At 40.3% G+C, this 13429-nt stretch overlaps 1 protein-coding gene across 1 annotated transcript; it reads left to right on the forward strand.

The window, feature by feature from the left end:
* The first annotated feature begins 1264 nt into the window (after positions 1–1264).
* On the forward strand, positions 1265–2097 carry LOC142163168 (secreted RxLR effector protein 161-like). Its single transcript, XM_075220428.1, has 2 exons — positions 1265–1595; positions 2018–2097. The coding sequence occupies exons 1-2, from the start codon at positions 1265–1267 to the stop codon at positions 2095–2097; spliced, it is 411 nt and encodes a 136-aa protein (XP_075076529.1).
* Positions 2098–13429: the final 11332 nt, after the last annotated feature.

Here is a 13429-nt window from a genome sequence, read left to right on the forward strand (position 1 = left end):
TTTCATTAAAAAAAATGTTAAAAGCAGATTAATTCGTCCGAAATTTCAAATTTGTCCAAGTGTGAATTTCGTCCAAATTTTGCAGAAGCAGGTTCGTTCAAATAATTCGGGGAACGTGTATGTTAAGGTTAAGCTCTTCTTTCATTTTGCATGATCTTGTTATTACACGATTTTGTTTATGATCCATAAAGAAAAATTCATATCCCGGAATTTACGTATATTTGGCTAGTCTCGCAAATTACGTATATTTTCTTAGTTTTGTAAGTTACACTATTCTCCTTATTGGGACTTCATATTCAATTGAGTATTTTCTTCTTCCAGTCAAGAGATCAGAGAATTTACATATATACAGCATTAAAAGTATTTTCATTACCATCGAGCTATAATCGATGGGCAGGCCCCTATTGGGCAACCTCTGATCAGATGGTAGGTTATATACCGAGCCTACTATGGTTGAGCGCTTATGAGCAAGCCCAGTTGGTCAAGATACAGAGCCTAGTAGGGCCGAGCACTTATGAGCGAGCCTACTACGGCAGAGCAGATATATATGTATACCGAGCCTTATAGGGCCAGACAACTATTTTACTCACTATATTGAGAGAGTTGAGTCAGTATCAGCAGTTGAGCATATCTTCAAATGTTCTTGATATATACTTTGTACATTATCAGTTAAGTTTCAGCTTCAGTATATTGCCTTACATACTCTGTACATTATTTCGTACTAACGTCCCTTTCTGGGGGCGCTACATTTCATGCATGCAGGTTCAGACAGACAAATGGGTAGACCTCCTCAGTAGGAGTTGCTCGAGTTCAACTTTATCGGTAAGCTCCCCTTCTTTCGGAGTTGTCGGGTCTAGCATTGTGGTGTGTATCTTGTGTATATATGTAGATAGGTTATGGGTAGGTCGGGTCCATGTTCCGATCATAGTACATCTATTAGTAGAGGCTTGTAGATATATCCTGTCAGTTAGTACAGTATGTTGGGCTTGTAGGCCCTGTACATATATTTTGTTGGTTTGTCAGTTGTAGTAATTACGATGGCCTTGCCGGCCCCACTTTATGTTGACGTTTAGTCATCGTTAGTCTCCTATTCAGCCTTATATTTTGCATCGCACATTATCTTGCAATGTGGCCCATGGCCAAAGTATGGTATTACATGTTCAGAGTCTCTTAGTCGAAAGTGGTATGCAAGGATAAGTGAGGCACTGGGTGCCGGTCTCGCCCCCAAGCTCGGGGTGTGACACCTGGTTGTCCTGTAAAAGACATGTACAGAGGTATCATTGGTTCACTCTTGTATCTCACAGCCAGTAGACCTGATATTGTAATCAATGTGGGATTATGCGCTAGATTTCAATCCAGTCCAGAGGAATCTCATGTTAATGCTGCCAAGAGAATTCTAAGGTATCTTAAAGGAACACTTGACAGGGTTCTCTACTATCCTTCAAGGGACAATTTCGACTTAATTGGGTATGCTGATGCTGATTATCTGGGGGATATAAAGAGCACATCCGGCATGGCACATTTTCTGGGATCGTGTTTGATTTCATGGATACAAAGAAACAAAACTTTGTGGCTCTTTCAACTGCAAAAGCTGAGTATGTAGCAGCTACGTCTTACTGTGCTCAACTATTGTGGATCAATCAGCAACTGGAGGACTTTTTTGTTTTCTGTGATTGCATGCCATTACTATGCGATAATACCAATGCCCTCAAAATGGCAAAGAACCCGGTTCAGCATAAGAGAACAAAACACATTGATGTGCGACATCATTTTCTCAGAGACAATGTTGAAAGGATCTTATCTGCATGAAATTCTATAAAACAGAAGACCAAGTAGCAAATATCTTCACCAAAGCGCTGAGCAGAGAGCACTTTGAAAAGAATCGATTCGCATTGGGGTTGATAAAATTAAATTGAGCACCAGGTCCCTCAATGATTGGCTATAAAAGAATGAATAGGTAAAAAATGGCTAAAAAGTGTTTTCTGGCAAGTTCTAACTCATCTCTATACTGTTATAGGTAGACACACATGGAAACTACAGAGCAAGCAAGCAACTAATGACATTGCATTTTGGCAAAAGGATGAGGCTCACATTTAGAAAACTAAGTCAGGGAACTTGGTTCCCTTGACACAGGTTAGTAGTTCCTTTGTATCCTCATGCACATTTTTAAACAGCTAAGAAAGTGCCACATCATTAAAAATTTCAATCTCTCTCTCTCATCTCTTTAGAACTCAAACGTCACATCTGTTACTAAATGACTCGTCTACTGGGAAAATTCGTACCCATTTGTAACCTATCTCTCACTTACCCTAAATAACCCCAACTGCTGTCTCTTTCCTCACTATCCACATCAAAGCCAAAAAATCCCTTTTTCTCTCAAAGCAATCACTCTTCTTCTAGTGTCCTCACTACAAGTCTCCACTATGTCTCAAAATCCAGAAAAATCAAATGTCTCTAGTGTAGTCCCCATTATGTCTTTGTCTCACAAAGCACAAGAACGAGAGTCTGAGCCTCCTCTGTCAACCAGTCAAAACCCCACACTAGACCAACAACCAAATCCTTCCTCTCCAACCCAATCGAGTTATGGTTCTCACAACAGTCGTAAGACTCAAAACCCCAAAAGATTTGTTACTGCGACATCTCCTTCCGCCTCGCTAGAAAAAATTGCAACAAGCGACACAGTAGACGGAGACGAGGGTCAGGAAGTTTCTAGTTATAAGGTTGGGGAGAGTTTTGAAGCCCAATAAAATGTGGTTCGTACTAGTGAAGGCTCTCAGTGTCTGTTCCAAGCTTTGATCTGAATGTTTCCAATCCCACAGGTAATGTTCCTTCTGTAACCGCTGACTCTACTTTGGGGGAAAATGAACAAGAAGAAATTGAGAATATATTGCTAATTGCTGCAGGGGAGGTTTGGTTGGTAGTTTTGAGGGTGTTAATGAGACCATTGGGTTTCACGGGAAAGGTGACAGTCACAAAGATGAGGGTAGGGAACTAGTGCCCTTTGAACATTTGGCACCTGTCAGTACTACTGGGGAACCAACAGAGGGACCTGATCCCTCTGCCCGAGAAGAGCACTCTTCTCCTACTTGGGATGAAACCATATGCTCCTCAAGAGAGCCCCAGGTCAGTATTGATCCTGCCCCTTGTCCTCACTTCGATGATGAACCGTCAACCATGGTCTTTCCTGAGATGAGATCTCTATCTGAAGAGGAAACTGAAGATAGTGAAGAAGACTATGACAATGTGTCTGTAGCAAGCTTCATTGTGGCTAGGAGTAGAAGGGCAACTCCCAAAAAGACCACTCTTAAAAGACCTACCACTAGGCTGCAAAAGAAGGAAGCCCTTGAGTCTATTCTAAAGAAAAACAAAGAAGAGAAGACAAAGAGAAGGCTGGTGAAAGGGGGAAAGCTTGTGAATGATGAGGCAGTGCCTCCAGAACTTGTGGTTGATCTTGACAATGAAGAGGTAAATGAGGAACCAGCTTCCTTGATTCATAAGTCCTCTAAGACACCTGTGGTTCTAAAGCCCAGGAGAGAGCCATCTATGGAAAGTGTTAAACATGAAAAGTTTGGTGAAAAATTGTCTGGGAAGTCTATAGAGAAATGGAAAACTGTAACAAAGTCTGTGAAAAGAAAGCTGGTGATACCGAGGAACCTGGTTCCTCCAAGAAGGCAAAAGTGGCTAAGTCCAAGGATGAAGGCAGAGAAAACCTCAGGAAGCAGAGGGTACAATGGGGAAGAACCTTTGCTCCTAACATTCTTGACATGACAGGGATGTGTCAACTGGTTGACATCTATGAGTTTCAATAATGGACACAGTTGTTCATGAATGAGAGCCCCAAGGTGTATGAGGAAGAAGTGCGTAGCTTCTACGCAGACGTGTTCATAGTGGAAGATGATAACATCTGCTTGAAGGAGAATGGAATAGACTTTGTGATGGACGAGGTTGCATTGGGGAACATTTTGGGATTGCCTACTGAAGAGATCTCATCCATTGAGGGGACTTGTTTTCCTAATTTCAGAAGCGGCATTCTAAAGGATGATGTTGTGCAGCAAGGGGTGGGTGCACAAAAAGGCCCTCCTTCCAGTATATCAATTGTTGTTCGAGATGGTGAACAAGGTTTTGCTTCCATGTGCAGAAAGGCATTCCATCATGTCAATAGTAGACTTGTTCCTAATGGAAGCACTGGATGCCTACACCACTATCAATCTGCCTAGTCTAATGATAGAGCATATGAAGAAAGTGGCAGATTTTAAGGATGGTAATCATGGGTTGCCTTACGGGTTCTTACTCACTAAAGTGTTTAACTTCTTCAAAGTCCCTTTTGGAAAAGCAACAATGGGAACTCGCAAGCAGACCATCTCCAAAACCACCTTAGAAGAGTGTGCGTGCATTAATAAGAACGAGGGGTTGACATCAATTCCACTATCTCGCAATTAATTGATGCTCAGAATGCTGCAAATGAGGAGATAAGGAGTTTGAAGGCAAGGAATGTCATTCTTGAAGGGCAGCTTAGTCAGGCCTAGGAGGCACTTAGTTCCAGCAGTGCACAAGGCACAGAGGTGGCTCGTCTTACCAAGGAAAATGGAGATCTTAGGAAACAGGTCGAGGACCTGAAGGAGCGGCTGATTAATGAGCAAGTATCTGGTAATGCTCGAATGGATATTCTCCTCAAAACCCTTGCCTTTTCATCCCTGCCTCCCTCTTCTAGTGCTCCTTAAAACAATTCCCTTCTCAGTGTCCAGTGAAATATTGTTTGTCCTGCTTGGTTCCAGTATTTTTGTTTTATTTTTGTGGCTGGTACTTTTAAGGTTTTTTTTTTATTTGTGAATGGTTGTATAACAATGGTACTACTATTTTGTTCTCCCTTTTTAAAATTAATGAGCATCATGTCCTTTTACGATGCATGTTATACTCTTATGCTTTATTTTTAGCCATATTTGTGTGCACGCATGTGGCATGAGTTAACATCGCAAGACTTCTTTTGCTTATTACTTGTGACTAATCTTTTTATGATGCCAAAAAGGGGAATTAATTGAGAAAGGGAACAGGTTCGGGGGGAATACAGTAAATATTGCATGGTAATCTGGTTCTTAGGGGAAACTTCAATTATAAGTTTGTCATCATCAAAAAGGGGAAAGTGATAAGTTATGTGCCTTTTTATGTTTTGATGATCTAATAAACTTAATGATAAGAACCAGATCGGGAACCTGTTACACCTTCTCAAAGTGCTCAAGAACAATAAGTCTTAAATCGGGCACAAGTTTCAACAACCAAAGTCAAAGAAACGACAGAGGGAACAGATGGACATCAGTTCCCTTGCTGACTGTACCAGTCAACTCCTCACATCTGTAAAGTCGCTGTAACTGTTCCTTTGCACACATGCAGAAGTGCAAATAATGCAGCAGTCACTTTATGGGGAATGCCTTATACCGGATATTTACTTGCATCATCCAAGTGACATCACTTGGATATTATTAACATGAAGCAAAGGAAAAACACACACTTGCACATCTAAAAATTAATCAAGTTTCCTCTCAAGTGTGTTGCCATCTTGCAAGTGACTTTCAGGCTTTAAGAATAAAGAATAATATAACAGAGGACCAATTTCCAGCACTGTCTTATTATATGTCCTTAATTGTGTTGTACTTTTGTTAGTGTGATCTACTTGTAATTCATACTTAGCTTAGCGAGAAACATTGTGTAGGAACTATTTATAAAACCATAAACCTTGTGTTTGTGTCTTGGCTAGAGTTAGCCGAGTTGTGAGCTTTGTAATAGAGTTATTACAAAAAGGCTTGTAATAGAGTTATTACAAGTGAGTGAGGGATTAAGAGTTTAATTCCTAGATTACAATAGGTTGTAATCTAAAAGTTGTTCGGTTAGTGAAGTTGAAATCCTACGAGTTGTCACGCCCCAATCCTCGGGGAGCGCGACCGGCGCGCAACGAGTGAACCCCGGTCAAGCAAGCCTATCCAGCCTTTCCTACTCGACTCCTTCAATATCCGAAGAAGTTGTTTTAGATTACCACGGGAGAGAGTTGTTATATAAATACATAAACGTTGCTAGTTAAATTTTTTTACTTAAATGCAACATGCCATAGTTAAGTTTTCAAAAGTACATACAGTTTACAATCTGGTGAAGAAGGGTTTCAAAGTACAACGTGATCTAATGACCACCCCGGCACCCATACATGACCCACATAAACGACTATGGAGCCTCTAAGGATACAAAAGACCACTATGACAATACCGGCAACAAGGCCCCGGCTATACCTCAAAATATGAAAATTTATACAAAAGAACTACAAAATCCCTGGGAGAAATGGGGGCTCACCAAGACGGCTGTAAGGAGAGAAAGAGAGATATCTGTGATCGGCACTATCTGCAATGGAACCACTTACATCCATTCAAAGATGTAGCGCCCCTATAAAAAGGGACGTTAGTACTGTCGAATAGTACTAGTATGTAAGGCAAACACAAATCTTAATAGAGTGAACAGTGGGAACAAATAGAAGGCAGTTTAAACAATCAATAAGTACCTCACAGAATTACAAGGAAATACCAAATAAGGACCACATCATTCCGATTCAATTTTTTCATCTCCTTAGGTTAGTAATATTTAGTGCCAAGTGCCACAACCCATAATGCTACCGCGTTTTTACACTGAGTCCGGTCTCGGCCCGACCGGCTAAGCCATCCCAAGTGATACATATCCAAAGTCACAATGATAATCAGGAATCCATCATAAATGCCACCATGTGTACATCATGGCGTCTGATCTCGGCCCGATTGGCTAAGCCATCTCACTTGGGACATAACCTCTTTCAATTATTCCTTAATTCACCTTTCTTTCCATTTTCCATTACATGGCACAAACAACCCCATTTATTAAGTAGTTCTTGGCACTTGGACACATTTTTATAATTTCAATCTTCCCTTTATTTATTCATTCAAATAACTTCATCATCTATGTCAATAGGTGCTATCATATAAGGCATGCAAACCTAAGGAAAGAAAAGAACACATGGAGAACATAATCACATTTTCAACTAATATGACTTCCGGGTAAACACATAGAACAAAATTTTGGAACAAAAATCTTTCAACCCAACACATTAAGGCAATTCATCTAGTATGATCAACTTGGAACTTACGCCAATTATTCAAACACCAAAAGTTTAACACTAAGAAGAAGAGGATTAGCCATACATACCTCAATAGAGCTTTTCTTAAATTCTTACAATAATTCCGGAACTCTTAGCCACTTCGATCTATTTTATGAGAATTACAAGTTGAACCAAGAATTAGAGAGATAATCAAGATTCTAGCTCACTTGAGCACATTATCAAGTACTGGGTGTGCATTATGATTTTAAGACCTTTTTGTGAAAGATCTATCATCCTACACCCCATTTGTTACATTCTTAGCTCACCATACCTTTTTATCATACATGCATGCAAGATAATCAACCCTTATACCCATGAACTCATTTGTTAATTACTTATTTTAGTAGGAATTTCGAAATCAAAGGTTAGGGCACAAGTTCTTACCTCTAGGATGAAGTCCTAGTAACTTTACTTGATAATCTTCAAGGATTTGAGCAAGAATTGAATAGATACTTGGTGAGGATCACTTTCCCCCACTAGAACCTTTTCTCTCACTCTAAATGTAATGGAAAATAGCACAAGAGGTTTTAATGGGGTGTTTTTAACGGAATGGGGTCGGATTTTAAAAGTTAGAAAATAGGAGCCCCGACTCAATCTGCGGTTGCATATGCGACCGCATAACTGATATGCGGCCCGCAAAAGGGACCGCAAAAGTAGCCTTCAAGACTTGAATACTCTGCCAGGGTATGCGACTAATATGTGGTCCGCATACCTGTTCTGCGGTCGCATAATACACCGCAGAACTGCCCTATGCAAAAATCTCAAGGAGGTTATACGACGACTATGCGGCCTGCATATCGATTATGCGATCTCATAATTGACCGCATAGTTGTCCTCAAAATTATCCAACATTCTGACTCACTCTGCAGCAAATATGCAACCCGCATTGCTATTATGCGAGGCCGCATAATGGGCCGCAGAAACGCGCTCTTCTGAAAAATATTTTTTCTTAACTTTTAATGCATAGATCAATCCAATAGGTCCGAACACATATTCTTAACTCGACACTACGAGATTTCGAGTTTGTAAGTAAAAATTTTACGGGGCCTTACACGAGTGTAGGTCATAGTTTTTAATCCCGTGAGTTGGGAGTTTTCCACATAAAATTTTGATGTGTCATTTACTTATCTCTTATTATGCGTGAGTAGGAATTGATAGAGAATCGGGTTCTCTATACAGTTTGGTGGACCCTAAGTTTCCATCAAACAAAAATTCTAGCAGAAACGAAAGTATATTTAATTATCAATAGAAAAAATAAAGTATATACAGTGTAGTATATCAAATAAACTGAGGGAAGTCATTTTCGTGGAAAAAGCAGTAGTTGAATAAAGAGTCTAAGCCGTTAGTTTCAATCCTTCCTTTTTAAACGAACTCTCAGGAACTTATAGTACATCCCTTAGCCATCGTACACCAGGGAAACTAAATGAATTATAGAAAAATTACAAAAAGGGATAGTAGAGAAAACAGTCAGAGAATCAAAATTAAAATAAAATTTAAGCAACCTGATTGGAAGCAGTTCAAAAGCGATGGATACATGAGAAGAAAAACATTGTTGTATGGCTTATGATCGGAAAATATTTTTGATATCTCAAAAAGAAATATTCCAAAACTATGTCTAGATTCATTTTTTTACTATTATATTAATGAGTCTTTGTTATAGTAATTATTTTAAATATATTTATAGCAGAAAATTAGTTTAATTTTGAATTCCATTGGGACAAAGTAATCTGACCATTGAATTCAATTGAACGTTTCTTTCAATTTTTTAAGAGCCTTAGTTTCTAACGTTTTCTTGCCAACAATCAGATGTCCAAGTTTGGATTTCATATATAAGTATATTCTTGTTTATTTGGAGGGTGTAACAAAAAAGAACAAAGTTAAAAACTTTTTTTCTATTGTGATGGGTTGTATTTGTTAATCTTTGTTGTTTCTGCTCCTAGTTTATACTAGAAGAGCTTGTTGAATCCTGGGGGATACGCCTAATTTTATTCATCCTGGTGTGGGCGAAATATTCTTAAGACAATGTCCTTGACATGCCTCAAGCTAAATTTTATTCTCCGTAATCCGATATTTTTCCAATAATCTTAAGGATATTTTCCCATTGTTATTATGGAGAATAACACTGCTAATATTGATGTTGATGCTACTAAATATGCTGCACCATCACCAATTACCTATGCTAAACCTTTTCCTGATGTTTCGAAAATTGAGGTTTTTGGTAGAGATAATTTTAAGCGCTAGCAGGAACGTGTGTATTCTATTTTGGATGTGCATGGAGTTGTTGTAACACTTACTGATCCTAAGCCAACTGAAGCATCTTCTATTCAGATAGATCAATGATTTCAAGCTAATAAAGTATGTAGACATACTATAATTTTTACTCTTTCTAATGAATTGTTCGATGTCTACGTTTCATACAAGGAGGCAAAAGAGATTTGGGAGTCAATGATAATAAAGTACACTGCTGAGGACGCTACCAAACAAAAATTCGTGATTGGAAACTACTATAACTGGGAGATGACGGAGGACAAGGACATAACTGCACAAATCAACGAATATCATAAGTTGATTGAAGATCTCAAATATAAAGATATCTCTCTGCAGAATAGTTTGTTGCTGGTGTGCTTATAGAAAAACTTCCCAAATCTTGGAGTGACTACAACCAATAATTGAAACATAAAAACAAGTTGTTGTCGCTGAAGGACTTGGTCAAGCACATTATAATTGAAAATACCAACTGCAAGCAAGTTGTTATTGACAAAGGAAAGGAGATTGCTACAAGAGCCAACCTTATGGAGGACAACAAGAGGCAGAACAAATCAAACAACATGTACGATAAAAGAAATGGTTATAAACCCACAACCAACAATCGAACCTTCAAGAAAAAAGGCAACTGCTTTGTTTGTGGCAAATCTGGCCATCATGCTACTCAATGCCGGAAGAGGGCTAGGAATGACAATCCCGCTAAGGCTAAAGTAAATATAATTGAAGCCAAAGCGGATGACATAATTATTGTAGTTGTTTTCCAAGTGAACCTTGTGGCCAATGTGAAAGATTGGGTGTTAGATTCTGGTGCCACTAGGCACATGTATACTGATAAAAAAGACTTTGTGTCTTACAGCCAAGTTGAGAAGGGAGAAGAGGTTGTATATCTTGGTGACTCAAGGACTACTCCAGTTCTTGGAAAAGACAAAGTTCTTCTCAAAATCACATCTAGCAAAACTTTGGCATTGAATGATGTGTTACATGTTCCTAATATCCGAGCCAATTTGGTCTATGTGGGATATTAGAAAAAGTGGGGCTGAATGTTTCTTTTGAATCTGATACGTGTTGACCAAGAATAATAATTTTGTTGGCAAAGGTTATTATAACCATGGTTTGTTTGTACTCAATGTTATGAATAAAAATGCTAGTTCTTCTGCTTACTTGATTGACTCTTTTAATTTATGGCATGCTAGATTACGATATGTTAGTTTATCTTACATTAAGAAAATGTATTCTTAAGGTCTCATTGCAAATATTGATAAGTGTGAGATATAGCCCGAGGGGCTGGTATTGTTCTGAGATATTGTCCGAGGAGCAGATTTGCTGACATTGTGCCCGAGGGGCGAACCTTTATGTGTTTATATTTCTTATCTGTCTGTCATTTACCTGCTTAATTGTTTAAAGGGTATTTTCCTAAGGTTTAAATTGAACTTAAAAGATTTTACATATCTTTACTGGTTTTACTACTTCATCATAGCCTGTAATGTGCCTTACGTGTTTTCATGTTTCTCAGTCGTTTATTTATGATTATTACTCACTGAGTTGGAGTACTCACTTTACTCCCTGCACCCTGTGTGCAAATTCAGGCGCATCTGGTCCCGCTACAGTGTTGATCTTTCCAGCTCAGGCGGATCCGAAGATTCTCTAGGTAGCTGCTGGTGTTCGCAGCCCAAAGCTTCTTCCCTATTTTATTTCTCCTTGTTTTAGTTTTGTATTGAACTCTGTAGACTTTTTCTTGATTATTCCGGATTTTTAGATGCTCATGACTAGTGACACCTCGGTATCGGGCTATGTTGGGTTTATCTTCCACAACTGTACTGTTAACTGTTCACTTTTGGAATTAATTATCATGTTTTAGACTTAATTCTATTGTTTAATTACTTAAAACCGGAATGTGGAAAGTGTCAGCTGGCCTTGTCTTCACGAGGGGCGCCATCACGATCAGGTCCGGGTTTAGGGTCATGACAGTGCTTCTACTATTTTATGACTTACGGGGATGGTTAGTTCGGGTTTTGAAGGGTTCGGGTTGAAATCGGAACACTTAGTTCCTTAATAGTGGCTTAAAATAGTTAAGTTTGACTTGAGTCAATATTTTGAGTAAACGACCTCAGAACCGGGATTTGACGGTCCCAATAGGTTCGTATGATAATTTTGGACTTGGGCATCTGTTCGGATCGGGTTTCGCATGACCCGGAAGCATTTCAACGCTTAATACTGAAAGTTGGCGCATTGAAGGTTTTTAAGTTCTTTAAGTTTGGTTTGTAGTAGGTTTTGGTGTTATCGAGGTCCGTTTGGAATTCCGAGCTTGGGAATAGTTTCGTATGGTGATTTAAGACTTGCACGCAAAATTTGGCGTCATTCTGAGTTGATTTGATAGGAATCGGAAGCGGAAGTGTTTTTAGAGGTTTTGAGTTTCATGATTTGATTCATGCGTTTTGGCGTTCGATTCATATTTCTAGTTGTTATTTTGGTATTTCGATCGCACGAGTGGTTCCATATTATGTTGTTAGATGTGTGAGTGTAATTGGACAGGGTCTCGGGGGACTCGAAAGCAAAACAGATTGGAATAGGACTCGAAATTTGGCTTGGGGGAATTGCTGGTGCTTTAGATCTAGTGCATTTGCACCTGTGTGGATTTGGCCACGGGTGCGAGCTCACAGAAGAGAGCCTGCGATTGCAGAAACAGCCTGGGAATGGGTGTCCAGTGGTCCGCAGAAGTAAAGTAGTTCCACAGAAGTGGACTCGCTTTTGCAATTAATGGACCGCAGACGCGAGGAAGGGTCAGCCAGGCTTGGGTCGCAGGTGCGACAGCCTTTCTACGGGAGCGGGTCCGTAGAAGTGAGAGCCCATCTGCAGAAGCGAAGAGAGGATACCGTACTTATCTTCGAAAGGCTAGGGTGTTAGGAAACTACTCTTTCTTTATCTCCTATCATGCAGTTGATGTTGTGCTAAGTATCTTTCTCTTACTTTTCTCACGGATAGTGAGAATGCGCGCTGCAGATGTACCCAACCATGGAGGAGTTGCCCCCCTTGTTGCTAGAGGCCGAGGGAGGACTCCAGCTTGTGGTAGAGGATGAGGGCATCCTAGAGTTGCTCTAGTTGTGCCACCAATAGATCCAGTGGAGGATCCTATTATTGAGGAACAAGGCGAGGTGCCTGCAGCGGAGCCAGCCCTAGTTGATTTCATGTCCGCACCAGGATTCCAGGAGGTTATGGGCCGTATAATATGGTTCATAGATTCTATGACCTAGACTGGTTTATTTCCAGCAAACCCTGCAACATCTCAGGCGGGAAGGGGAGCACAGACTCCTACTGCTCAGGCTCTAGGGCATGCAGCTACCGTATATCAGACCTCGGGCGCACTACCCGTGGGTGGAGCTCAGCCAATTGCAACGGCTATACCTAAGCCCAGACCAGCTGCGACCATCGAGTCGCAAAAGATATTGGATATATAGACCAGGCTACATCTTCCTGTCTTTTGAGGTGAGAAACATGAGGAACCCTAGGACTTTATTGATCATTGCAGGGACAGACTGCACAACATGAGGATATTGGAGTCTAATAGGGTGGACTTTACAACCTTTCAACTGGAGGACCCGTAGATGGTGGCAGTCCTATCTTCCCGACAGGCCAGCAGGTTCTCCTTCCTTGACTTGGGACCAATTCACACGTCTCTTTTTGGATAGATATACTCCACCATCTCAGAGGGAAGAGTTGCGATTTTAGTTCGAGCAGCTTTAGTAGGGGCAGATGTCGGTGACCGACTTTTAGGCGAGATTCTCTGAGTTGTCTCGTCATGCACTTATGATACTCCCTACCAATGCAAAGAGAGTGCGGAGGTTTGTGGCGGGCTTGCACTCTGTTATCCAGGCCACTATGGCCCGAGAGGTTGAGATAGGGACTTTTTACGAGCTAGTTATGGAGATAGCTTGAAGGATCGAGGGTGTTCGTCAGTAGGGCAGAGAGCTGACGCCGAGGTCAGTTTACGAGGGGTCA

The sequence above is a fragment of the Nicotiana tabacum genome, chromosome 8 (assembly GCF_000715075.1).
Source record: "Nicotiana tabacum cultivar K326 chromosome 8, ASM71507v2, whole genome shotgun sequence".
In the NCBI taxonomy this organism is placed as follows: domain Eukaryota; kingdom Viridiplantae; phylum Streptophyta; class Magnoliopsida; order Solanales; family Solanaceae; genus Nicotiana; species Nicotiana tabacum.

What these genes read in the sequence shown, in the direction of transcription:
- LOC142163168 (XM_075220428.1), top strand. Translation starts at nt 1,265, where the DNA reads ATGTACAGAGGTATCATTGGTTCACTCTTGTATCTCACAGCCAGTAGA. An exon ending in CTTTCAACTGCAAAAGCTGA is followed by an intron (nt 1,596 to 2,017) that starts GTATGTAGCAGC and finishes ATACTGTTATAG; the next exon opens with GTAGACACACATGGAAACTA.